Below are 27,992 nucleotides of genomic sequence, written 5' to 3'. Positions count from 1 at the left end.
ATTAATCGGTCGCAAAAATCTACAAGCACCGTTTGACTTTTCAGTGCAGGAATAAACCAAGACCGGCTTTATCCTGCGGTCGACTCACGGTCTATCTTTTTTCACTCGCAAGGATCGAGTAGCGGACGAATATAATAGCGGTCCAAAGACGCGGCGGTTCGGGTCCTCGTCTCCTGGCCCGAGGGGAAGATCGCAAAGGTGTTGTTCAGCCACGAATCCAGAATTCTCACCCCCGGCGGCGGCACACTCTCGCCCGGGGGCGCTGGGCCTCCTGCGAGCCCTCCCTCAGGACTCTACCATCCTCCGACGCACAGTCCGCCACTGGTCAAGGTAGGCCGTCAAACCCAGCCTCTGATTTCTTTCTCTCAAAACGATTTACCGAAAGGAAGAAAGACGAAGAAGGAATTTCGAGATGTAGGAAGGAGAGACGAGAGTATGTGTGTAAAGCGAATGGCGACTGTTAAGAGGAGGTGGGAGCGATTTTCATAATGCTGAATCAGCGCCGAACCCCTCAATTAACGCGCAAACTTTTGCGGAGTTTAAATCACCCTGCGGGGCGTTCTCCGCGAGCTCTTTGCAACGGCTGTTGATCACGTATAATCTAATTACCGTTACGATGCTAATTATATTCTCGTTAGCTGAAAATCAGACAGACGATATATTTGTATCCTCCAACCTGATCTCGGGAACGATACCAAGGACACACGCTGCATAATTGATACCATTTGGAATTTTTCGAGTTTGATACAATTTTTTACGGACGAAGTTTGAATCCGGTAAAATACGGCGTTGGTCACCAAAAGCGTACCTGTATCGCGTATTATTTGAGCGACGGCAACGAAACGATTCCCGCCGGGTCGCTTTCAAACCGAATTACGATTCCACGGGACAGGCGCAACGCGATACCCGCTCGAGGCAGGCCTATTTACGGCCTATGTAATAACGCGAGGAAAGAGGGTCGACGATGATGGGTATAAGGGCGGCTGTCAGAACGGGTTCTCGTCAGCTCCGGAAGAATCTCTCTGGGGACCCAGGAAGCTGTCTACGGTTAAGCTTGCCAGAAAGCTTGTCAAAAGTTCCGCGTCGCGTTTCTTCCAGGGTAGAAAAGGCTCAGCCTCCGTCTCTACAGTTTTAGTTCACCGACGACAGTCAGGGACGAAAAAGCCAATGACCGATTGGAAAACCTGCAAACTTTTGCATCGGTAACATAAAACTTGCCGTCATGTTCCATCGTACGAAAAACCCGTTCGATTAATAATATTTCATTCGGATACACGGTCGCCTCATCATTTTTACTGCACTACAATGCAAGTTTGTAAGAATGATTTGGTGTTCGTTGTATATGCTGCATCGATACAGACGTAGCATTTCAATAATTTGGCTAGACCAATTAATCCGAAGACTTCTTCTTCCCACATTAGAATAGCCTGGATCAAGAAGGGTGACGAAAATCGCGAAAAGAGCTCGTGTCAAACATCGCAGCGGTGACAATAACGGATATCTTCGAAAAGTTGAGCGCCACCGTCAAGCTTTGCGATTGGTTCGACGTTCGTGACGTCAGCCGATACGATACGCTGTAACAATATATTAATAATGTCAACTGAAAGGTTGACGGTATAAATCATCTGCCAAGAAGAACCGCGATGGAGAAATTCTCAAATTCAATAAACCTTCTTTTTTTTCTTTTTTTTTTTTACCGAAAATGATGCAACGACCCTCGTAGAGATAAAAATCGTTTTCAAGATGCAGGGCCCGCAGCGAGGCGTGAATAGGAACGCGAGGTCTCGGGGAATGCCAGGAATTAAGGTCGGCCGGGTGTAGCGTTCGAGCAGCGTTAAAAAGGGCCCTGCGGCCCTGTCGACGCTCAGCACTCGACTCTACACGCGCCCGACACTTTCGCTCTGATTAAACTTAATTCGGTCCAACAAGAATAAGGAGCATAAGACGGTACTGAACTGCCAACGGTGAAGCTGGCGGCTCGCGCTGTCTGCCGTCCAATCCTGCCAAGTTAACCTCATTAATACATTAATTAGATATTATTGCGTTGGCAGCCAGGGCGGCAGCTGCGGGCGTCTTGCCCTCCCGCCCCTTCTCAACCCGCACACACATGACCGCGATCGGGGGTCGCGACCCGTGACGTCATCCGGTCCGCGTACCCGTTCCAGAGGACGCAACAGCCGACGTCTTTTCGAACGAATATCCGCATCCCCCTCTTCTGCGTGCCTTAAATATATCTGGCCATGTACGTACCCAGTTTCTCGTTAGAGGATGGGGTGCAGTTCGAGGAAAAATTACGCAAAGAGCAAAGGACGACCATCGGGCACATGATCGAGGAATCGGCGCGGACTGAAACGTCGGGCGGTTTAACACCGGCCTAACAGAACCGGGAAGCTCATTACACGGGATATAGCACTGGTAATGACGAAAAGCACATGCAGTAATATTATCACCGTGCAGGTCTTCGGTAGGCATGTATACCGTCAAGTTGTAGGGGGCTAGGATTAGGATGTCGGCCATTACAGCGCGTCACTGACCGTTTATTCTGCGCGGTGCGCTGACTTCCTCTAGACGTACGTATGTAACCCATATAGCATGCGTGTGCGTACGACCGAGGCAAGTGTGCCCGGCACCGCCGATCCCTTCGCCCTGGAGGACGGTGCCCTTAACTTGCGCCGAGGCGCTGGTCCAACGCTTTGCGTCTTCGGGACGCTCGGAGGAACGACGCATCTGAATATTGAATTAGGAACGATCAAATTGTATCAAGATTGATTCTAATAAACTGTCAGCTACGGCGACCCTCGCGGTCGTGTCCAGCCACCGGGAATCGTGCGAACGAAGACGAAGACGGGGACGAAGACGAGGATCGTCTTGAATTACGTCGACGCGTCGTCCAATCGCGAAACAACGCGAATTATCTTCGCGATTCGATCGTGTACTGGGCGTGTCAACGCCTCGCGGACGCTCTTTATTATTTAAATTATCCCGAGACCAATTACACGCTGTAAAGATGTCGTTTTCATTGCCGATCAAAGATGTACGACCACTCGCCGTTTCTCGTAGCAAGTATATAAAATCTATCCGGCACTGTGAGGCAAAGTGCTTTTGTTTATTCATCGTATGTATGAAGAAATCACTTTGGGCATTGACGATTCTCGTAAAGTTTACCGTGCCTCTCTCTCTCTCTTTCTCTCTTTCTCTCCCTCCTATCTCGTACCGTATGTCAACAACAATTATACCATGTTTGTACAATTTTACGCGATTTTGTAAAGCGCGATTCGAGCTTCCAATATACATAATATGTTGTAGAACGTATTCGTTTGAAATGCTCTGTGCAGAAGTATAATATTCAGTAAATTCTGGAATAATAATTTCTACTGACAGTGAAATAACTTCGCTTTGTTTATCGCGGCGACGATGCGAGTGTAATTTATATGAATTTGTAGACACATGGATGGAGAATTGCGGCATGGACGAAGATTTCGGCATGGATGCAGAATGTACAGTCATCCCTGTGAATTAGCAACGACGTGAATACGCTAGAACAACATTTCCACGAAATTACGTGTATTGTGGCCGCGCCAAAAACAGACATAAAATCAATTCGGGTGGTCGTCAATTAGTCATTCATATACCAAGAGCGATCAAATTTGTTTTACTTCCACGCGGTGTTGCAGGCTGACAGGCAGTAAATTTCACGGAATATATCTGTAGTTCCGAGAGACGAGATTGTCCATTCAAACTCCGCAGCATTCCGCTGAAAACCTTCTACCGTGATCTCCATCTTCTCATCTTTTACGAGACCCTCTATTTCGTCCATCACGCCAGATGTACTGATTCACTATTTGACTGTAATACACGTCTAAAAATCCTTTGGGTCAAGTATAATTTATCGACGAGAGTGATACGCGTCGCTCTGCCGACGAATTCAGCGGTTGCGTCATCATTATACATTGAATTAAGCGGTAACTTGGTCAGCACCGTTACAATTAAAGGGTTGATTTGTTCTCACAAATGTAGTTACTGTAAGTGGGCAAGATGTCCAGGCGTGGACTTGAATAAACATGGATAATATTAGCAGAGACACGCCGTAAGCCCGACCGTAAGATGTTACAGCATACAATGATGTGCTCTTTGTGTGGTCTGATGGAAATTTATTTGCTCGACGTTTTTCGTAGAAAAAGCTTCATTTTATTAACGTTGTATTGCTGTGGCAACGCGATATCATAGTAGCAGGGCATTGGGAAAAACTAACGACATAAAAAGTATTAACGTAACATACGTTTTCGTAAGAAAAAAAAGGACAGAACAGTAATCGAACACCTCGGGCAACTAACAATAATGCAGGTAACGAGGGTAAGAAAATATAATACGCAGGGTGAATTATGCGGTTGGACAAAGATCGAAGACAGGAATTGAATAAGGCGTTCGGATCAGCGATTGATTGACAGCGAAGCCAGCTAGTCTATAGTCCCAAGGGAACTGTTGGTACGAAATTTTATTTCCTTTCTCTTCATTATTGAGAAATCGATTTTATACACTCGTGTTATCTGATCTGGAAATACGGACGACTTTTTAAGCGCTAAGGATAAACGATTGAACAAACAAAAGAAAAAGAAAAATTTTAAATAATCCAAGTAAAAAACCAAAAAGCTGATAACATTAGTTCGCTGCGGACTGCTTTTAGGTACATTATACGCAGACCCTCGTACGGACGATATGGAATAAATCCATATGATAGGTCACCGGAGCGAAACGGTAGGAAATTTAGGCGATGGGGTAGCGCGTAAGAATGTAAGTTCACCTCAACGAGACTACCTGCCTGCTAAGCGAACACATATCCACCCCTAACAGGGTGGATAGTGCGGCGTACACTTCGGGGAATCCCGCCACGCCTCCAACCCCGAGGAGGATCCCCCACCAGGTCCCCGTCGGCCTGCCTAGCTGGCTGTTTTACGCTTTTCGACTTGTCCAAGATTTATCGTACCCGCTTCCTCGCTAAATCGCTTTCCGGGTGAAATTTACGGGCGTGCAATAACATAGCGGGCAGCCAGCCACCCTGACGGCCCGCGAGAAGACTCTCACGAATGGACGCCCCATTCATTCCCGGCACGTTCTCGGGCTTCCACCTGACCGCCTGCTTCACCTTTTGCAAGAAATTCAACGTTACATTACCCGCCCTTTACATCTCACGTATTACGCGCGAGAAACTTAAGCCGAACGGGGATCGACCGTCTCCCATACGTGCGACACGTTCTCCACTTTCCGTGAATTTATCCTTGAAATTCCCTTTGAACGCGAGTTCTTTTTCATTCGGTAGTTTGTATGACATTTTACGGGGTTTGAACAATTAAATTATGTCCTAATTTTTATCAAACATGACGCGTAGCTGAAATTTCTTTCACGTTTTACAACGACTTGAACTCGTTGCATGGAAAAATTGTTTCCCGAATTTGAAACAGCGGATCACGATGATACTCCACGCAATGTACATCGCAGTTCTCTTTATAGAAAAAGTTAAACCATTGCACGACCAGCTAAAGACTACGAGCATTGATTCGCGTTTCGGAAATCAAGATACTTCGTACGTCTGCAGTTTCTGCGCACTGACGAGCCACGTTATGCTTATACCGTACACATCACACACACCAGTTTCGGTTTTTGCTGGAATTTCAGTCTCCCTGGACCAAAAACATCAAGGTATATGCGTATATGTCAGAGTTTAATGAAAGTATATTCCGTTAATCGGCAGAGGTCAAGCGTCGATGAAAAAATGTACATTTTCAATTAGCATCGTTCGACTTGACGCTGGGGCGTTTGCATTTCTGCATTTCTACATTTCGAGAGACCTAGGACGGAGAATGTATCGGCCACGGATTGCACCGAGAATTCGGTCGGCGGGTAGAGTGGCATCCTCGATACCGTGGCACATGTGTGCGTGTAGGAGAAGGCGACATATTGGTCGGAATTGGCGCATATCAAACAGTAGGCAGAGGCAGCGGCGGACTGGCAATTGGAATATAGCGATCGGCGCAGTGCGCTCGAGGCTTCGATGGATGATACCCTCGGGGCAAAGGCGTCCGGGTCCTCTCGCCCCCGTAGCTGCTGCCGTGCTCTCACCCGTCAACCCTCGATCCAAATATATTCATCTCTGTGTGTTCCCGCCACACCTGGTAATACTATCATATGCATAGAACCGAGTCAATATCTCGGTATATGGGATAGCCCCGCGCCTCCGGAAGACCGGGACGAGAAAACGCGAGGAGGATCTCGCGCACTTTCAACTTTAAACAACCCATTGATCGGGGTCGAATCAGCCGGTTCGAAGACACGGAACGTCAGGAACTTGCGCTTTGGTGCCGGCGGAGCTTTTGTTCGTAGGTAGACGCTACTGATTTACGCTGCTGCAGTCTACGTAGGTCGTTTCCTATACTCGTGATCGGCGGTAATCAGGTCCGGACTTTGGTGGTCCGAACTAGGCTTGTCCGGAATAATCGCCGGCGATTCTCGATCGGTCGCGAAAAGTTCGCGGCATGAAGAGAACGATCCTGCCTCCACTCGTAACTCAATCATCGCGACCGAGCGCGTAATCATCGAACCGATACGATCAGCGTGCCCATCAGCTCGCTGCGTCAATTGAGCTCATTGAATCTCTGCCTCAAGCCATTCGCGTTTGTCAAGCCCAGTTCTCTCTCTCTCTCTCTCTCTCTCTCTCTATGTATATAGGTATATGTATTACATACGTAGAGCAATGCTGGAGAGAAGAGGCTGCGCGATCCACCGGTGTGCAACACCATTCGGACGTATCTTCTCGTGGAATTTAAAAAGATCGGGAGGTTATTTTGCACGGCGCAGAGTGCAGTTTTGTTGGCGGTCCACCAAACAAACTCATCTCTACAAATTGGTAAATTGACAGACTAATCCGATCAATAGCCCGCGTTCAAGTAGATAAACATATCACATGTATACGAACCTGCGCTTATATCGGGCGTTGGTGTGACTGGTAAAGTAAAGGTTGGCGTTGGAATCGGTATCTTGGCTCTCGAAGCCCTCCTCTCCTCTCCTCTTCTCTTTTCTCCTATCCTATACTTTCCCGTAGTCGAAGCACAATCCGATGAAAAAAGCCACACGAATTTTACCGCGAGCGAGATTTAATGGAGCGGGAGTCAAGTGTTCGAACGTCATATTACAGGCTGCGTGTCCCCCACGAAGCGTCAGGGCCACCCCATGGATGCCCGATCATTCGAGCTCGAGTGTCCATTGACGTATGGGCAACGGACGTAATGCAGTGGAACGAAGTGGCGGCAATTGTCGAAGGGTAGCTTTGACTGGTATCAACTCGCGGAGGCGAGGACGACACATCGAGGAACGTTGCGTTTGATGGGGTGCGCTGGATAGAGATCTTGTTCCGGTTCCGCTTCCGGTTCCGTCCCTGCGAACTCGCCCATACATTTATAGCGCCCTAATGCGATGCACCCTCCTCCTAATGACGCGAAACTTAACTCTCGTACGCATAGCGGATGGTCACGTGTCGTCGTTCGCTGTTTTTCCAAATAGGATTCTGCCCGATTTAACAATAGATGAATATCTCGCGAATGCTGGAGTGGCCATTCATCCCCTTCCGTTTTCACTTATGGTCGCTGGCATTGAATAAATACATTCGTGCACACTTATGTGTGCATGCATCGTACAAAAAACCGGCTAGTAATGCCGTTTGGCAAACAATCGGGGCGTGAGTGAATGATACAGACTCTCAATTTCACATCTATTATACATCCGCGTCGGTTCGTGCGTATTACCTTATCGCTCGAACCAGAATACAACGTCTGTAGAGATAAGATAAAGAAGTTAAGCCCTCTATACGACTTTACATAGTGTCGACTTTGAGCCAAATGATTAAAGGATCGTAAATAACGTACCTACTCGTGACGATTGACGAATGTCACGGTATAGCGCCGGCATTACGTACGCGTTGTTATCGACAATTTGTGTCCCAGGAAGTACTGCTAATCTCAATTCTTCTCGTTGTCGAGATATTTATATACAACCGTCTTTGGAGAATGACTAGCCTCGATTCCATATCCGAAGAAAGAAATCCCCAATCTTTAAATTAGATAGAAAAATAATGAAGAGTTATCTAAACGCTGTTTCGGATTCGGAGAATCGGAGCTCATGAAGAAACACGCGTTGTATCGCCGACTTGCATTTAGTTGGTCGAAAACTATGTTGCAGAAAAAAAAAAAAAAAAATACCGGTTTGCGTTGTGTTATCCGCGTGGGCAATCAGAATGAATTGTAAAATCTGCAACGCGTAGCGGAGATTCCGTTATAAACCATCATGCGTAATCCTGTAAATTTAGAAATTGTAATTCCTGTGCGAAACTGTTTGTAGCTTTAGCTTACAACGTCTAGTCATACGGGACGATATGATTTTATGCACGAATTGAGGGCTGCGCACGGAGTGCGGGTAATTTCATATGCGGTATGTTACGGCAGGAGATGTAGTATGTCAAGCGACTGACGAGAACGACGTGTATCAGTTTAGATTCCGCGTCGCGTGAATTAGCACCGTTTTAATTGAATAATTGGCGTCGGCTCGGAGCAAAGCAACGCCCGATGACGTAAGCATTCAATAATTTGGCACGCGATGGCAAATGCGACGGGCGCGTTCGCCACGTTCATCTCTGTCGCGGTGCTCACCGCAGGATTAAACAAACAGGGCGTGTTGCGTAAACGTCTCGGATATTAATTAAAACTATAATTCCGTCCAATTGTTTGACGGGTCCGCGCGTCGGGCGTTAAGAAGGAGGGGGAGGTGGAGGAGAAAAAGTTTAACGGTGAAAAGAACGGCGAGAGAGAGGCTCGGGAGAAAGTTTTCGCCCGAGTTGCCAATTTCGCAAAATCAACTTTACCGCGACTGATGATATAATATATAATATGTACAACGTCGGTATGTATCCGCGAACGCGACCGTGCCGAAAGTTTTAAATCAATTTCTATATATTCATTGTACGAAATTCTCGACGAGATTAACCAAGATTTCATTAGAGCCAATATTGTTGTAACAACGTAGCTTCGAGTTAATTAAGGCCCGTCTTTTTATTAACCAGGAACCACCCGGCCCCGCGTTCAGTGGAATTAATTGAGTTGGATGGATGAATGGATGGAATTGGATGCAGCATGTTAGCCCCAGCGAGTAGCGCACGCTTGGCGCGCGCTCTGATGACACAATTTAATAAAAATGACCGCAGCACGATCTTAACACGACTCGCCGGCTCTCACAGTCATCCGCGAAAGGAGATCACTTTCGCTTATTAAATCCCGAAACCAGGGAAATTACCGCGCAAGCCGATCACTTTTTTGCAACTGAGACAAAACGGCGACCTGCAGGTTATACTCATCGCGACGCAATGCAATAAGACAATTCCGATGTGTGGAGACGATTCAATTTAACTGAAGTAATTACACAATAAAACAAATAAACTGATAACTCAAAGACCGTCGAGAACAAGAAATTATTTGTTGTTACGTGTTTGTATCCAGTAAAAAACTTGCAAATTAATCGACATCGGTTTTAACTACACATACAAAGTTATTTGTTAGCAATATTATATTCGTTTACTTTTACTCCACCCCGTATCATCCTTAGCTTTATCTACAAATGTCGGCTTGCCGCGTGGGGTGAATGAAAATTGGCAAATGAATGTATAAAGGTTTCACCAGCAGGTAGGTACATATATGTACGTTATACACCGGATCAAGCGCAGCCGCAAACCGCTACGAATTAACAAATCTCTGGGAGCATACATTTGCTTTAGCGGGACCTGCAGAGTAAACAGTGAAACAAAATGGAAACCTACCCTTCCGCCTGATCTCTGACAACAATCGGATGATCGCGCAATAAAACACTGGCATAATGATTCGCTCGAGTGGTTGAAAACCGCAAACACAAGAGGAACACATGCCGAGCCTATTATATTCTTGTGCACTTAGAAGTTGCGTTGGGGTTGCGAGGGGCCCCGAAGGGATTCGGTCGGGGGGGACCCCGGGTGCCCAGGGTGCCCGGGGTGCTCGGATTAGTTTCGCTACATTTCCCCCTTCTGGTCGCGCGTATGTTCGACGTTTCTCTCTCCGGTGTAAAGCGTTGGCTGTACATACATGCCCCGAACGGCCACCCTGAGGGGCTCCGCGTGATCCGGAAAGATTCGATTGGCAACTTGTTCCTGCACTCGTTACATGTTTTTACAGGGTAAGCCTGACGAGGGGTGAAAAACTCGCGATGATCGATGCAGAGAAATCGTTTTACCGCAAGATCTGTACGAACAGTCTGGGGAATGTTTAATACACATGACGATGTTATCCTCATTTGTAAAGCATTGCGTGCTTTTGAATTTATTCTGATCTATGCCGCCGGGTTTTATACCGTATATTTATATTCCGTAAGAAATTGATTCCCTGAAATAATCGCGAAAATTGAATCGTGATACGTGTATCTGCAACGCTATCGACATTATTGGCACAATGTTAGTTCGATAGACTTTGCAGTGCCGTAAAAGTTCTAGAGAAAGATTTTTCTGCATGTCACTCGGTTCTGGAATTTATTTATTAATTAATTTTTTTTTTCCCGGACGAAGCATTCGAAGCGAATAATCATTCTACATCGCGCGGTACGAAGGCCGTTATACTTCTGAATGAAATATAAGTTTTTTAAATTTGGGATTCGAGAGTGCTTAGAATGGCCGGGGTGATAATTAAGGGATTGTGCGTATAATGGTAATGCCGGTGGAGTAATGGAGCTAATATAAACCCCCTTTATGCATAGGGGCATGAGCCGAGTGTCTCGTCCCTCTATTTTTTGGTCTTTTGAAACCTCGTTGACGCGACAAGCTCTTACACTTCCTTTCCGGCTGCGAAATAAACTGAGCGTACCGGAGTTCCGCGACGATTAATTCCTTCTTCTAAAGAAACTTTAGCAGCACCGTAATAAACGTTTGAATTTTCTACTGCGAGCAGCGTAAAGATCACCGCCTAACCGTATCCAGAATCCGCAAAATTATGCCGTTCAAGTGCCGTGCGTCCCACACACCGTGTTTAAAGTCTCCTATTTTTTCTTCCTCACAAACCGAAATTGATATAGAAATCGTAGTTAGATTTCGTTAAGTTTAGGAGCAATTACTTTTGATATCCGACACGCCGACCTAATTGCGTTGCGCAAGAGGGAGGCAATAATTCGCTAATGTCAATTTCAAATTTCAATTAGTATCATCTCAGCGCGGCTCCCTCGCCCTGCCGGAGCATGCTGCGATCTGAAATTCAATTTGTCCCTTCGTACCGCCGCCACAGCCACCAACACCGCTACTGCCGCTGCCACACGGGATGAGAGCTCAGCCTGGCATTAGTCGTGTCTAAGTGTGTGTAAGTGTGCAAGTGTGTTGTACGGATGCTCGACAGGAGCTGTACACAAGCGGAGGATGCAGGGCATCTCCGAATTTCCGCGGCTCCTCGCACTTGCGCAGGTTGCCTGCACCGTGAACCATCATGTGTCCGCTCGACGTTAGGCCAACTTACGCTAGGTTACGTTGCGTTACGTTACTTTGGATGTATGCGTGTACGGCGAAGCTCCCGTCCTCGTCCTCATCCTCATCCTCATCTTCCTCCTCCTCTCCCGTAGCAGCAGCAGCAGCAGCACTAGCAGCTTGAAAACGTTTGCGTGTGGCTTCAACAATAAGCTCGTCGCGTTGCTCCGCACGCCCCTGCCTGCCAAGAGCGAACCGCCTGCCCATTATAAATTGATAACTCGTCGTTTATTAAGTTTCATAACTGATGCCTGCTTAGGCAAAGAGCTTGGATATCCATTATTCAGGCGGGTGCTTCGCTTTACAATCCTCTAACGGAGATTGCCACTATCTTGTTGGGCTGATGGATTTTTACCGAAGCACGATCCCTGCAACGTCGTCGTCTTTGTCGAGTTCGCAATTTTTTACCATCGCCACATGTGTCCTGGGATTATACGTATAACGACGGTTTCCTTACTTCGCCTGAATATACCGACGCGGTATCGTTTTTCGCGAACGTTATTAGGTACAAACAATACATCGGTCGCATGTTTTCATTCGCAGTCATCTAGGCAGATTTGAAAATTGGAAACTTTAGCGTAGAAGGTAAGCTCCAACAAATGGTGTTACCGCAAATAATCAAACGTCAATTTTTGGTCGTTTGTCTAAAATTATAACCATTCTAGCTGGACCAGTTAGTCGTGCCCAGCTTTACGCGTAGCAAATCTCACAAGCAATAATTGAATACCTGAACGATGCAAAATTTGTCTCAATCATAAAGGATCTCTGATGCAGTAATTTATTGCACAGGGAAAGTTGACATGTAAAAAAATGTTTTCAACTGGTGGAACTCGGTTCCTCATAAAAAGTAAACATGGGAATGAATAATGATACAATATTGATGAATTACCTGGTCCACATTTTTCGCATCTCAGAGGATTTTCTTGCAATGACAATGACGCGGATAATCACGGAGGAATTCTCGGTGAACCGCAGCGTCGTGGATTCACGTGCCGATTATTACGCTTGCGATCATCGCAGTAAAGATGGGCGAGGTTATCGAACCTCGCGACACGCTCTATTATCCTTTTCCAGTACCTTCGAGTGATTCAAACAAAGGATAATTATTCAACCCGCGACCAATCGAGTTTTTTCACTGTATATTTTACTCTGCACTAGGCCACTTAAAATTTTACCATCTAGGAACCCTTTTCACTTCGCTAATTTCACGTTGAATTTCATCCGCGAAATGCAATTGCACGATTTCAGACAACCGTCACTCACTAGCGATGCTCCTTGACGATATTATAATCTACCGCGATGTTTCACAAACCGCAACTGTTTCACACCACCCGCGATAATGTATTTAGTATTTATGATATTTCATTGCCACCGTGGATTCCACTTCCTCTTTCTTCTCCGCCTATGGCTCTCTTCGTTCTGAATAACGAGACTTGCGGTTATGACGAGATGATAAAAAGAAAAGAAGGAGATATAGTTTGTGATTGTGAGTATCATGGTAAATAGATTTGTTGAATGAAAGAATGAATTATCGCGAATCCAAAAATTTTCTATACCAGTTCATATAGTAGTCAAGTCGTTTCAAAATAGTGAGAAAAGTGACTCAAAACTTACTGATCAGAATTAATTATTGCACAGTAACTAAACGAAGAATGCTACTACAGTATTACTTATCTTATCAAAAATAGCCCTATTTTCAATTACGGCACTGTATACGGGGTTTCTTTATTTGTCACGTCTTTTTCCGTATTACAAAAACGTATTTAGTAACCAAGTGAACAATAACTCTGATTTATGAATTCATTGCCCTTTCGAGCGAAACATTTCGATACAGGAACAATGAACAATGCGATCACAGTTTATATTATCCCAAATCAATCCAAAGTTGATTTTTTCATAAAAAAAAAGAAAAAAAAAATACTACAAAACTTAAGAAACAAAATCTTGTCTATCGGATATCACATGGAAAAAATGTTGCGCGACCAAGTTTTTTATGCACGAAAATTCCCTGCAAGTTTGGCAAACGAATGTCGCGATAATTCTTAAACGAAGGCAAAGCGCTTATCGTTAGTTTTCCGCATAACCGAACCGCGCGTGCCCGGCGTTCCTCGCCGATTTCGTGTACATGACGTATTTAACCTGATAAATAACAATGGCGCGAGAATTTGTATCAATGATAACCGGATGCTATTTCCTCCGCTGTTTCAGATTGGCTCAGTTCAAGCTCATCAGCCTGTCAGCCACCAGCAACAGCAGCAACAACAGCCGTCACCCCAGCCGCAGCCGCAGGTGGCCGTGGCGGGGGCGGGGACGGGGGCCGGGGCGACGGGGGTGGCGATGGCCAGGGCCGGCGGGATGTTCTGCTACCACTGCCCGTCGGGTCTTCAGGCCCCCCGTTTGCCGCCGTCCCTCGAATACCCCTTCGCCCCGACGCATCCCTGTAAGTATCTCAGACCCCCCGGTTGGACTGCATTACCATCCCTTTGGTTGCTTTTTTTTTGTTGTTTTTTTTCTTTTCTCGGTGTAAGGCGAAGCTGTAAACGCGTGTCGTTATACGCGTGTGTAATCTGTGCATCTAATCTCCTGTGCTTATATGTGTGTATGTACATCGTACGTTGTACATTGTGTACATAACTACGATACTCGGGTTCAAATTTTTCCAATTCTATAATCGATAATTGGACGAGGGTGAGCCTGACTCGGTGATGCTGCGGGGGTTCGTAAGATTATAACGAAAAAGGCGAGAGTCAAACCACTTTTCAATTTTTATCACTCACGGAATAAAAAGTTTGCAGGGGATGGAGAATATTATTCGTGTGCCGAAGGTGGGCGTATAACGTGGTGTATGTATAGCTGAATGGCAACCGGTTGCTGCCCGCGAAACACATCGGGCAAGTCACATTACTGGTCGAGTGAGTTACTCAAAGTGGCTGGTGCAAACTGGACGATCGCAAACTTAGTTTTACACTTGAAACTAACTTCTTCCCAAACTAGGTAGGTATGTGTGTACGTCCTGGGCGCAGCCACGGTTCTCAGGACTGAAATGCCGGTTAGCTCGGGCCACCGCCATCCGTTCGAGGAGCGATCATTTACAAGTCTATTTGCCCCGGGTCAAAGGTACCACGCTGTTTGAACTTCAAATTACCTTAATTCGAATCCGCAACGCGTAGGTAAACGGTCCCATTTATGGTCCCAAAAGGTACTTTTGGCTATTCGCGACTTACTCGTTCTGCAACAATAAGATTATGCGTTCCCAGTGCAGAAGGATTGTAGGTAGGCGTTAAGAAAATGTAGCGAAGCAGGGCTTTTCACTATTTTCGAACAGTGAATTGAATTACAGAATTTGCGCGATGGTGTTGTCTCTACGATCAACGTTGTGAAGTAGGAACGGTTTGATCCGCTTGATGCTTGGACGGATTACGTTGAACGAGCTATACAGGCTCTTTAGCCTGTAGGCTAATTGGCGGTATAACGCAAGATTGATCACCAAACGACTGATACAACTTGAGCTTCGAGCACCTTGCAGACTGTGTAATTACAGTTTACTTAAGAGCCGAAGTTGCTCGAGTGACTTAACACTCGTCAAGTTTCCACCGACATACAAGCCTATCGTACGTAGTGTCTAGGTCTGATTCGCCGGAATCCAACTGTCCTGTTGGTTACGAAAATCCCGTTCCTACATCACCCTTGAAAACCAACCGCACAGGAGCGACAAGAGTAAATAAGGACAAATTTTCCCCGGGTTACCCAACGTCATCGGCACCCGGCTGCCGATAAAAAATGGCATCCTTTACCGATGGACGGGCGAAAACGCGGTGGACGTGGTGGCCAGGACGTCAGCCACCGGGCGACGATTGCAGAGGGGCCCCTCAGGGACGTCGAGGCACCCTCGGGCCGCGTAGTGGACCCCCCGTCGGGATAAACAGATTAGGTAACTACGTGATAAGTCGGTAAGTGGGTTCGTTCGGTGCGCCCTCCTGCCCCCCGGCCCCGAGTTCGCTTGTTCGCTCGTCCGTCCGTCCGACGTACACACCGACGCCTAACTACATCGTTAGTGCTATTAGTACCCCTGGAGCGTCGGGGTATCATTAGATTTGCTCCTGCATGGTGCCCGCACAGTTACCTTTCGATTCGGGACCCGCTGTTTGCATTGTTCAGGTTTTCACTTTCAAGTTTGGTCGTAAAGAAGACTTGGCCTCTTCGACGAATGCCGTCACAAGTACTACCATGCCGGAAGGTAATTACGAGGCGTTGCGAATTTCGGCGGAATCCAGACCAGCGACGACGCGGCGTATGCACTAAATCAACCGAAAGTCTGCAGACGTCGAGGAAGACGAGCTGGAGTTCCACCGCGACGTGAAGGAGGACCTCTTGACGAACGACGTCATCCTCATACCACCCGTATATCCTCCTCCGGGCAAATCGAGACAGACACGTATGATCCGCGTCGAGGATCTCGCTACTCGGGACTCGGGTATGGGGCCGGAGTAACCCCAAATGTTACCCTAGCCTCCGGTTGGTTCAGCCTACCGGTTCTTCCAAACGCGGCGCGACCTTTCTCGCCGTATTCACAGGGGGAAAAATGGATAGAACTGGTTACGATTTACAAGGTATTTACCCGCAAGGGCCAGATTGCGGTGGGTGACGTCTGGGTAATGATCGCCAAATGTACCCTTCCTTCGATTGGAACGTTCGATGATAAATCCGTGAGTCGACATGAGCGAGGCCAGTTGTTGTTGATCATGCTGTAAAGATGCGTGCAGGATGGCAGATAACGGTCGGGACGCACCACCCTGTCGGTTAATAAATTGGATCAAACCGACTCTTGATGAGTACCACGAGCTGTCCGTATCCCGGTGGAGCTTTACTCTCGAAACTCTAATCTAACATCTATCACTCGGGGCATGGGTGCAACCTTGTTTTGCTTCTGTAGTATATTAGATTTTCAGGATGCTGGCTACATCTGTCGGTATCGCCGAGTCTTAGCAAAACACTTCTTATCGAGTAATCTGAAACGATAATTCTCTATACCTGATTTGTTTACTATTCTTAGTCACGTTCGTTATGATTCTACATTGTGTCGATCGTTAAACCAACCTGCGATATGTCTGGGAGAGTAATTTTTAAAGCTTGATATGGAGTGGAAAACAGCAACGCCACTCAACGTTTGAAAATAAAGCTAATTAATTCGTTAGGCAATTAATTAGAAGGTTAATTATGCCGAGAACGTCGTCAAAAGGAGAACGACGCGAGTGTCAGGGTAGAGGACAATATTTGCGGAAAATTATACATGTATATATCCATACACCCACAAACGTCCGTGTATCCATACATAAGAGTACTCCGGGGAAGATTCATTTATAACGACACCGAAATATCTACTTGTATATACCAAAGCTGCTTAATTTTATTTCCGTTTACTCGTTGCCTAATTGAGTAAACAGATCCTAATTAATTGAAGCCCAAACGCTACTGAGTGTAGATATTTAGCAAACACCGGTAATCGTATCCACCGTGTTCGGTACTCACCGCTTCTATGTAGAAACTAAGGTATACCTATATCTACCACAATACATACGCACGCTGTAAACTTCGCGAATTCCGTTTCCGGTATCAGCTCGACGGATGGCTAATAAGCGTTGGAAATCAACGCCCCTGAATACTTTATCAAATCACTCCAAGAACCGGTTTGAATCTAAAATTTTCGATTACGGGAGGGGGAAAAACATCGTATTTAAAAAATAAACACGCGGGTAGATTATAATTCAAGCGTAGTGATGTGCAAATTTAACGCTACGGAAAATCGCAGGGTAGTTAAAAATTCTGGCTTTTCAAATTGCTGATGAACTTTGTTTGTGAAAAACAGAAGTGCGCGTTATGTGTATAATTTTACCGTGACACGCTGTGCGATGACAGAAAAAATAGGCACGGGGATGAAGATCAGAGATTGAGGGTTGCACAGAGAGAACTGGTCGGGAAAGAGTCATGAATTTTTATGAGTTTAGGAAATTAATTTGTGTTTTTTGCTAAGCTGGGCTTAGCGGGGCGGTAATTAATTGCGCTGATTGCCTTGCATCATTGATGAACGCGGCCGCGTCCGCCCTTCTCTCGCGTTTGCGTTTGCTGCGGCCTCTCGAATCCGGCGATTGGCCAATCCCGCGGTGCGTGTTTGGCTTTGCAGATTCGCCTTTTCTACCATGTAAATTTTTTCTTCATTCCTTTCACACGCGTTTTCAACGCCCGTTAAAACCCCCCATCGACGCATCCCGCGGCTGTCGACGGGCGAAAACGCGACTCTTCCGCCTCTTGACAAGAATGAAAGCCCAGTTTATGCAGGAGCGATTATTCCACGCTTTATGACTATTTCTAAACCTCTGTTGCAGACACCAGCTACTCGGCGTATCATCCGGCGCTTCACGGTGTCGGGGATGATTCTTTTGTGCGGAGAAAGCAGCGGAGAAACAGGACGACGTTCACTCTGCAACAGCTGGAGGAGCTGGAGTCGGCCTTTGCCCAGACGCATTATCCGGACGTCTTCACACGCGAGGATCTCGCGATGAAGATTAACCTGACGGAAGCCAGGGTCCAGGTGAGTCGAGCATCCTCGAAAGGTTAATTTCTGAAAAACAAGGAAACTCCGAGGCCGCTCGCAGTCCTCGACATCTGTAATTAGAGAAGCTTATTCAAGTTGGTTAAATTCAGACGCCGATATCGGCGTCGCGACGCGCGACGTCTCGAGCGTATAACGCACGAATCGACTGAGGTACAGTCGGGGACGTGGCACCCCCGGGGGTACGTCGCTGACACCCTCGACCCGACGTAATCTCTTGACGAGGTAAGCCGCGGTAATCTTCCGGATTACTTTATACGCTGGGCTTCGCACTCTAGGAGATGACGTCCCTCGCTATCCCCACACTCAGGATCCAAATACCGTCTGCCGACTCGGGAATGAACTAAAGTCGTTACGTCTACGCTCTGAAAATTTCCACCACTAGTTTGGAACGAGTTCTTCGCAACGATAAAACGGATATGAATTTTGCAATAAGTCCAGAAAACGTTTGTTGAATAGCTTATTTACCGCGGCGTTGATTTTCACCTTTTTGCCAACAGCTCGCGTGCTGCGAGCTGTTTCGTAAAGCGTACACGTTCGCCGGCGAATCCACCGCGATTAACCAACCAACGCAATATTATCATTCCTGGGGCAGACCGTTTATTTATATTGCAGCGAATTTATATACTGATTCGATCGGCGGTTGGCAACAGGCGTACAATTGCCAATTATGTCGGAGTATCATGCGGCGGGTTGTAAATAGAATGAAAATCGCGATATGCTTCTCGCGTGTTCCGTACACACGCGGAATCCCGCACGGCCGCATGACGGCGGCAGCCTCGCGGCTCCAGCCTGGGGCCCCTGCAGGTTTATAGGCTGGCGGGGAAGGGCGGCCTCATTGTTTCATTAGCCGAGACAAAGGGAATCTCGAATAATGGGCAAACAGTGGCGTGCACCGCCAGCGCTGTCGGGTTTGCGCGGCTCCTGCATTCGCGACGCGGACTCTCCCGCTCCAATTAGAACCTCCTGGGGGCCGACGAGGCACGTTCCTCGCGTCAGGAGTGACGCAAACTCGAATCCGTCCAAAGCGCCTCTCACGACCTCATCCACTCGTTTATATCCCTAGTTTTTTAAAATAATTACTTCATCCAGCCGCTTCGCGACGAAGAAAAGTATATTTTCAACTTGTCTATACGTATACGAGCCAACGAGTCGATTCGTCGTTAGTCGAATTGCAGGTGTAGTTCTTTTTTCTTTTCTCTTCGTTTGTTGTTTCAAATATCTTTTCGTTTCTTTTGCCACTGCAAACTGACGGGAAGAAATCTTCTTAGGAGACTGCTTCGGGGATGGTGTCTGCGCGTGGATAGACTCGGCGGCAAGCCAAGCCGTTATTGACATATTTAGGATTAAATTCGTATTGAAAAAAATGGAGCTAGGGGTTCTCGAAGATCCCAGGGGAACCGCGGCTTTGTTCCCGGGTATTACTCTTCTGCCCCGTAACCCTTAGGATATTATTATAACCCCCACCCCTATTCCCAGTCTGCGATGCTGCCTGCGGAGAGTCCGACCACCCGACCCCCGCTTCTCGTGTTTATTTTATTAAACCATTTCGAGGCTGCACGGGTTTAAGAGAAAGAAGAAAACAAAATAAGAATTTGAGAAGACATTACGTTTGAAACATTCGATTCGGCCGGGTGAACACCCGTCCGATAAATTTTCCAAGCTGGAGAGAGACGGACGTTCACGATCAGACAGAGGTCTTATACGTACCTACATTATAGTTATATACTTATACGGGATCGCATGCGAGTTTCTCGGAATAATATAGTACCTCTTCGTAAAGTAAAAAAGCTCTCGCATTTACTGCAATTCAACTTGGCCTAACTTTTTTTCACCTCCCTGCCCCATTTACTCTCTTTCTTACTTTCAAGCGCAATTTTCTTCGGCACAGACCGAACGCCGCAAGAGGGTTCAGCTGCCTGCAGGTTGTAAAAGTAACTTTACTCGTCCTAAATTTGAAATTTATTTTAGAGGCATTGAAAAGTAAACAATAAACAAAAACTAGCAAATTTTGATTTTTCACAACTCATCAAAGCGTGTCGTAAACGAATTCGCAATATGTGGGATTTCAAATATAGTACAACGCCTTGTGTAAAGTTTTCGAGATTGCGGTTTATGGGGGTAACTTTCAAAACTTATTCCGTATTATCTTTTGAGATACTTCTTAGAGGGAAGACAAATTAGTTGAAACAAACATCAATGTCTTTTCCAAGATAGCATGCAACGCGGCCGTATAGATTGTCCGAATATAGCGTCGATGCGGAGAAGAAGCCTATTGCCGTGGCGTCTAACAGCAGTTGAATAACAATTCTTTTTGTCATTCTCCGCGTGTAAAGTGGAGGATCCTGACTCGTATAATAAAAAGTCTATTTCAGTTGATATTACGTCAAGTTAGCCTCGTTAAAAAGACTCGGGAATCTAAAGGAAGACTCACGAGTGAAGAGCGAGCGGTGGGTTTCAGCTCGTTGAGCATGTGCGGCTCGTATTATATACCGAAAGGCGTGCAATTAAACCATGCAGTCGACGTCAGGTGAGCCTTGCTCCGGCTTCGCCCGACGAAGAGAACCACACACGTCCAACTATTTAGGCATACGTACAGAGAGAAAGAGAGAGATAGAGAGAGAGAGAGAGTCAGGAGATCGGCGAATTCTTACAATTGGATAAGAAGGATGCGGATTAAACGGTTCTCATAATTGTCCCGTGTCCCCAGGTCTGGTTCCAGAACCGACGGGCAAAATGGCGGAAGAGCGAGCGGCTGAAGGAAGAGCAGAGAAAGCGGGAAGGCGGCTCGGATCCCGGGCTGCCACCACGGCCCACCAGCCACGAGCCCGACGCGGCGAGCGCCGAGGGCGAGGACGTCGGTCCGGACGGAGGCTCGAGGAGTCCGAGCACCACCTCGGCGTCGGTCAGCCCGAGGCCCCAGCAGCCCCAGAGTCAGTCGTCCGTAGGGGGCGCCGCGACGCCGCCGCCGACGCCGACGTCGATCAGGGCGCAGCCCGCGCCCCCCAGCACCGTCGGCACCGTCGGGGTCCTCGGACCCCCGACTGAGAGGTGAGCCTTTATCCCCGTCCGTATACGTCTTTAGGAAATATCACCGGCCTTAAACCATCTCCGTTTTCGCCGAGACCGGAAACGCGCTCCGAGCCATTAACCACGTCGTCTCCTGGCGTTCCACCCCCCCGCCAAACGGATCCAAGAACCGATGTTGATACGCTGTATGGATATCAGTGTAATCCGCACCGCCACCTCTTATTCTTCATACTCCTCGCACTTCTACCCTTGCCAGGCAATCGTAATTGACGCCTCGTTAGTCTCCCTCTGCCTGGTTTATGTGTATTATATGTACCAATGTACGGATCTTTTCATTTCCGGAAGAACGGTCAGAGCCCTGTATCGTGTTTCATCGCCTACCGACGGCCGCGCGGTTGACCTTCTAAATCTGTCATCATCACGGCTCGATGGGGTGGATAATACTGGAAATATTTTCCACGATTTTTAACTCTGATATAAATCGTAGAACCTATAAATATTACCGTTTATACTTTGTGAGAATGCAGTATGCATAAAACATATCGATTCTGTATAAATTTCATTTCTTTTACGCCAAAGAGTCACGGAATAATGAAATAATGTTTCTCATTTTTAATCTAAAACGATAATTGCAGATGTTACAATACCGATTGAATTTCACTGATTTTTAGAATACACAACACATGGATACACCTTGGCACGTGTAACGTCATATTGCTGCGATTTTCAACCTCCCATATTTGTCCCATTTAACGTTTAGCTTAAAAAAAAAAACAACATACGATCCAATTATTCTTGGTGTCTCTTTTATTTGATTCACGTATTAAATTTTTTTACGCGTGCACCCAATTCTGCTGCACGGTGGCATTAATCGGAACTTTATAAACCTGGCGATGCCAAGTCCTAATTTCATTTGTTCACACAATATTTTTACAATTTTTTTACTTCGCAGCTCGCGGCAATGATTTAAAAAATTAGTTTAAATTTTTGATAGAATTGGCACGTATACCTCTGTACTAATAGGATACGGTTGACTCTATCGATTCGACGTCGAGATCGCATGAATAGTGTAAGGAAAAAAGTCAATCGAAGAAAGGCCATAAGTCGTTGTCTCGAACTTCCGAAGGTGGTTTGTCTCCCGTCTGAACCGGGGTGAAATACGAATCGAGCGAGATACGAAAACGTAATGGCATCCCGACGTCATGTAAATCGGTGTCGGAGACGAAGGAGGGCGTCGGATGGCGCGCGAGAACTGAGGGGCCGTGTGTAAGCGGCGGAAATTTTCCTGACGCTCGGAGCGAAAGTCTTTGTCGAATTTACATCGCGATGTTTAAATCTTGCAATTTCACCTCGTCGAGACCTCCGCATCTACCGATTACGTTAACGTGTGAAAACAATTTTCACAAAAGTCGAGTAAAATATATATAATATGAATATATGTATACATATATGTATATATGTATATATACATATACATACATATATATTGTTTTAATTTACCCTGATTTTATTTTCTAATTTTCTTTTCTTATTTTTCCCCCTATTTAATTTTACCGGGACAAGGTACGTACGAATTTAATTTACGTACTTGCGAATGAATGCGATCAAGGTGGTTTACTTGGTTTTCTCTATGAAATTAAAAAATCTCCAATATCATCTCTGATTCAAATTTTAATTTCCCTGGAATTTGAGGCTAACGGAATTTGTTGAAAAATTTTAGGAATATTCCTATTCCAAATAAGTTTCACATTGGAGCCTGTAGGTAAACCGCGAGGGATGCGGTCGCTGGTAGCATAGCTCGAGGTGCAGGGAGAGGATGAAAAGAAGAAGGGGAGGGAGGTTGAGGTTGAAGAAGAGGCCGGTCCGTCGTCTCCACGGGTGTAATTTATTTAAAACCACCCGCCGTAAATATATCCTCGTCATTTATTCAGGCGCCCGGAGCTTGCGGACTGGGGGTACTTTTCCTCTCCTTTTCTCCCCCCCCCTATCTCTCTCTCTCTCTCTCTCTCTCCTTCACTCGGTCTCTCGCCACTTTTCTCGTACGCATCACCACCACAACGAAATTCGAGTAAATATTCCCGTACACCTATAACACATCTGTGCATCTTCGCGTACACGTGTATACGCTCTCCCCTAAGCAGACCCTTCGTAACTTGCCCCCTGGTGGAGCACGCGGCGAGGCACCACCAACCCACCCGGCGCCGACTCGTGGTGGTTTAATATCATTGAATTTTAAATAAAGATTTTAATGGATTGTCATTACATCGGTTCTCTCGTCTCTCAAATATACTTTTCTCCCCCGCTCTTCTCCTCCCTTCTCCCTACGATCTCCACTCGCCGTACGACTTTTAATACACCGTTTGTACTCGTAAATCTCGATGCCGGTACCAAATTTTCCGTTTCAAAGATAAATCCTGATAATCCAACGACGACGTGCTTTCGAGTATATTCCGCAATCCTGAGAGGATGAAATCTTCCGTGTAAAATTAATTTTTGTAGGCTTCTGAAAGGAATAATTATCTTCAACCGATAGAGATAACGTCTCGAAACCTTAGCTTCATCTTTGAACCCAATTTCAAATACAATAATAATAATAATAATAATGATGATTTCCTTGTATCCCTTTTAAAACGATGGAATTACGGACTGTGCTGATTTTCTTACAATTAGAAACCAATATAAGGTGTCAATTACAAATGATAACGAAAACTATGTGTCCGCAAAGTTTGAAACTTACGCAAACGGGGTCTTCGTACCTTTTCCATGCCTAATTACAAGAGGGTTGATTGGGCCCCGCGAGTCTACGGTAACAAACACACGTATACTCGCGAGGTGAAAATGGGCACAAGCTCACGAACGGAACGCGGCTAATTGCCTGTAATTATCGCGCTTACCACGGCTCAGAGTCCCAGCCTCCCTTATCCTCCCGTCTACTCATCCTCGCATCCCTCGAGCCTCGGAGCTCCGCCGACTCTGGAATTCCACCTTCCGCCCGTTTCCCGTTCCTAGGCGACCACTTGGGCGCCACGAGCCTCGCCTCCTCGGTCTTAGCCCGTCCCTCTGTGTACAGGAACCGCGATTCGGGTCGCCGTTAGCTGCCACCTACCTGCCTCGTTACATTAATTAAACAATATTTGCGATTAATATTTGAGAAAATCACCCTCGCTTCAAAGCGGCCTCGGTTGGAAACCGTTCCGCGGAACCAACGAGCCGCGTATCGCTGTTATAACTGCGCACGTACATCTATATATGCGAAGCAGACCTCGTTGCGAGTATAAATTTCACCCAGCTACTCGGCGAGTGACGAGCCGAAGGACGAGGACCATCCCCGGGTAGACGAGCCGACCGCAGCGCACCCTGAAAAGCTTTTCAAGCAACGCGACACCCGCCACGTGACGCTGTACGATAAACGACAAAAAAAGTTATACAAAAAATATTTGCACAACGGTGGAAAATACTTTTCATACAATAATCCGAATGCCTCAACAATATCGGAAGCAGACATAATTTAATTTGGCTAAAAAAAGTTTCCCCTTGTCTCTGTTTTTCAGTAACCTAGGATCAGCCGCCGGTTTCAGGCCGGTCGAACCACCCCCGTCATTATTTTTCCCACCACACTTGGCGGCCCAATTTTCACCGCCGTTGTTCGGTACGAAAATCGGCAGCACTCCGACCTCCTTGTCATCCGGTACCCCGTCTTTGTGGAGTAGCGGCGATCACCGGCCAGGCAGCCTTCAGGACATGCTATCGTGGTCCCCGGCCGGGTGGCCGGCCTCTTTGTGCGGATGCTGCAAGCCCGGAAGCAACGATCTCCACAGGAGCAGCAGCCTGGCCGAGCTGAGAAGGAAGGCCCAGGAACACTCGACCGCCTCCGCGCTTTTGGGGGGCCTCGCCGGGTTCCCGGGCGGACTCCCCTTACCGTTGCCTTTGCCCCTCCTGCCCCCGTTGCTGGGTCTCTCAAGACGACCGGAACACCATCACCTACCCTCGGTCGTTCACCAAATACAACCGTCGACCAAAGAAGATCCGTAGATCGTAGACCCACCGCCGAATCCCACGATTTCCCACGATTTGTACGCGGGATGCACTGTACAGTGATAACTTTCTCCGTAAACCAATTATGAATCGCGTGAGAACGAAAGAATTTAACATCCCGTCGCGAAAAATGATCGCGTTCACGATTTTATAATATTTTGAAAGAGAAAAAAACGTCTCGATTTTCGTAAAGAAATTTCAATGTGATTTTTATACATTATCATGTACAATTTCAGAGACGGACAATATTGTATATATTGATTTGTTTTTCAACGATGTTTCTCTCTTTCAACGAAAATTCAACGCAATTAGAAGGTTTGCATTAACCGATCGACTATATATATGTATAGCGAAGAAATAATTCCAATTTGGCAAATATGAATCATTCGGTGATACTTGCCAACCTTTTTTGTCGATGATCGTGCGTACAGTACCCATCCGAAAAAAAATTGCAAAGTTACAAACAATACGATTGAAACCTCGCATAGGTTCGTATAACGAATAGAAACGTGATAGTAACATGTAGAGATACATAAGAAATATTAATATAATAGTTATAATAATAATAATAATAATAATAATAATAATAACACTAATAGAAACGATTATGATAGTATATCGATGTTGACAACGGAGTCGATCGCCGTTCGAAATTGTATTAATTTCTCCGCAAGAACGAAGTGAGATTAATCGAAATGAGATTCAATATAATCAAAGTTAAATATATAATACTATACTTCACTGCCCGGAGGCACGGCGCACGTATCGTAAACAACCAATATAGCATAGCCGCCAAAGATTGTAGGAAATCTACACACGTATAAACCTGTATATTGTATTACTGTATTCGTAAATGCATAAAGTTAAGAATAACTCAATAATATATATTTAAAACAAAATATATTAAAATATATGAATATAGGCAGTGATATTATAGCTGATTATTAAGGTAGTTGTGTTGAATAAACTTGTTCTCGTGATAAACGATTTCAATTTCATTACTTATTAATATTATTATGTACCCGAGTCACAAATCATTTCCATTCCACTACACGTTTTTTTTTTTATTTTTTTTTGGTTCTCAGAGTTGATTTCTGAATCAAGGTTACCGTTTCTGAAATTACGTAATTTACCTTACCGATTGTGAGTGGTTGATTCTAATTATGCTGAGATAACTGAATCAACAGTTTAATTGGGTTGTTATTTGGTTGATTCGATTGAAATTTGACCGAGTATTTGTTTCCGCATAATTATAATCAATTTCCAGCAGTCGATAATCTGAAGTGAGAAGAAAAAATTTATAATAACACAAACGAAGTGTATTCCATTTATTTCTAGATTAAACTCGCCAAATTTTCGTACGTTGATCTTCGATCAGCACGTTCAAGCCTTCACTGTCACGTCCAAGTCGATTTTCGTATGGAAAGCAGATTCAGAAGCGCAATGTATAAATAAGTTAACTCACTCATCGAAATTCAACGCTGGCCGCATGTTACGAATAACTGTGCATGATCGAACAGGTTCTGCTTCGTAACAATTATAATATTGTAATTTGGCAGCCTTAACTGTTGGAGTGGTGTTAATGAGATTCTCGGCAACGAAACCACCGCGTGTTAGAGTCACGTCCTCGATTCTGTCTATACGGAATCATGAATTAACCTCCTCCGATCAGTCGGGCGTCGTTAATAGGTTTGCATCCGTGACGCGTACGTAAATATCGCTGTCAAATTAGGCACCCACGTTCGAAACGCGCGTGTATTCTCTTTGAATGTAAATCGCGTGTAAAAATAAACAATCGAATCGAGATTTCCATCGAATAATTTTCTGGCCTCGCGCTGCAGTCAGAACCGCGAGGTTTATCTTGAGTCCAAAAATCGTTGTACATCTGTATTGCATAAACAATCTGCCAGCTTTTGAAGTGTGTACATCTCATCACACACGCACGCGCTTATTCCAATTTTCTTAAATCGATTTTTTCTAGAACGGATTAATCTCATGGTCACAGGAATTTGCGCATTATACATCCGAGTCATCCCTCACCGCCTCACGTTAGCTGGGATCTACGAAACGTGTGTAAATTTTTTGAAACAGTACACTATTATTCGGAAATATTTTAATCCCGAGAGTACTGAACGAGGAAATCACGCCTTCGGCGATATGATGGTTCGATTAGATTTATCGGATGAAATTTTTTCCATCAGATTGAATCTTCGGCAGATTGTACTTGTTGGAATTTTTTTTTCATTCTAAATAAGATGCAAGACGACGATTCGCATTATCATATGCTTGTGAGATTTAACTCTTGCATGTGCGAGAAGTCTACCGAATTATACACATCGAAATTTACGTACCGAGACCCCCAGGCTTGTTTTTACGTTTGGAACTGTGTCTGGTATATTGCTTTAGTAAAAACTGTATATTTATAATAGTTAGTTAAATCGAATTTGGCACTATAAAAATACACAGTGCACACCTATGTGAAAAACGATTTTGCCAAAACGTCAATCACTTTGTTTAAAACGAAAGTTTGTTACACGATTAGCCCACCGATAATTCATGTTGGAAATATTTTGCTTCGAATGCCTGCAGACCTAATTACGTTACAGCCCTACGATATGCTATTCCGATAACGCTGCGCTCTCAGGGATATTCAAAAAAGGAAATTGCATATCAAGTTACGCATAAAAGTTCGGTTAAAAGAAACCACAATAAATACAGACACGAAAGAAATTGAACAAAATGCAA

General features: G+C 45.7%; 1 protein-coding gene across 4 annotated transcripts; it reads left to right on the top strand.

Moving 5' to 3' along the window:
- Positions 1-35: 35 nt before the first annotated feature.
- LOC124300550 (dorsal root ganglia homeobox protein-like) lies at positions 36-26,231 on the top strand. Of its 4 annotated transcripts, none has more exons than XM_046754786.1 (5): positions 36-330; positions 13,781-14,012; positions 17,956-18,161; positions 20,893-21,233; positions 24,764-26,231. In XM_046754786.1, the coding sequence occupies exons 2-5, from the start codon at positions 13,910-13,912 to the stop codon at positions 25,242-25,244; spliced, it is 1,131 nt and encodes a 376-aa protein (XP_046610742.1). In that variant the 5' UTR covers positions 36-330; positions 13,781-13,909; the 3' UTR covers positions 25,245-26,231. The 4 variants fall into 4 exon arrangements, with proteins under 4 accessions (XP_046610742.1, XP_046610727.1, XP_046610734.1 ...); XM_046754771.1 differs by having other exon boundaries at positions 24,740-26,231; XM_046754778.1 differs by lacking the exon at positions 36-330 and adding an exon at positions 12,707-13,058 and having other exon boundaries at positions 24,740-26,231.
- Positions 26,232-27,992: the final 1,761 nt, after the last annotated feature.

This window comes from Neodiprion virginianus, chromosome 1 (genome assembly GCF_021901495.1).
Source record: "Neodiprion virginianus isolate iyNeoVirg1 chromosome 1, iyNeoVirg1.1, whole genome shotgun sequence".
Classification (NCBI taxonomy): Eukaryota; Metazoa; Arthropoda; class Insecta; order Hymenoptera; family Diprionidae; genus Neodiprion; species Neodiprion virginianus.
Note: the sequence above shows the minus strand (reverse complement) of the source record. Positions and strands in the feature narration are given on the sequence as shown.

What these genes read in the sequence shown, in the direction of transcription:
- LOC124300550 (XM_046754771.1), top strand. Translation starts at nt 13,910, where the DNA reads ATGGCCAGGGCCGGCGGGATGTTCTGCTACCACTGCCCGTCGGGTCTT. An exon ending in CTTCGCCCCGACGCATCCCT is followed by an intron (nt 14,013 to 17,955) that starts GTAAGTATCTCA and finishes CCTCTGTTGCAG; the next exon opens with ACACCAGCTACTCGGCGTAT. An exon ending in CTCGGACCCCCGACTGAGAG is followed by an intron (nt 21,234 to 24,739) that starts GTGAGCCTTTAT and finishes GGCTAAAAAAAG; the next exon opens with TTTCCCCTTGTCTCTGTTTT.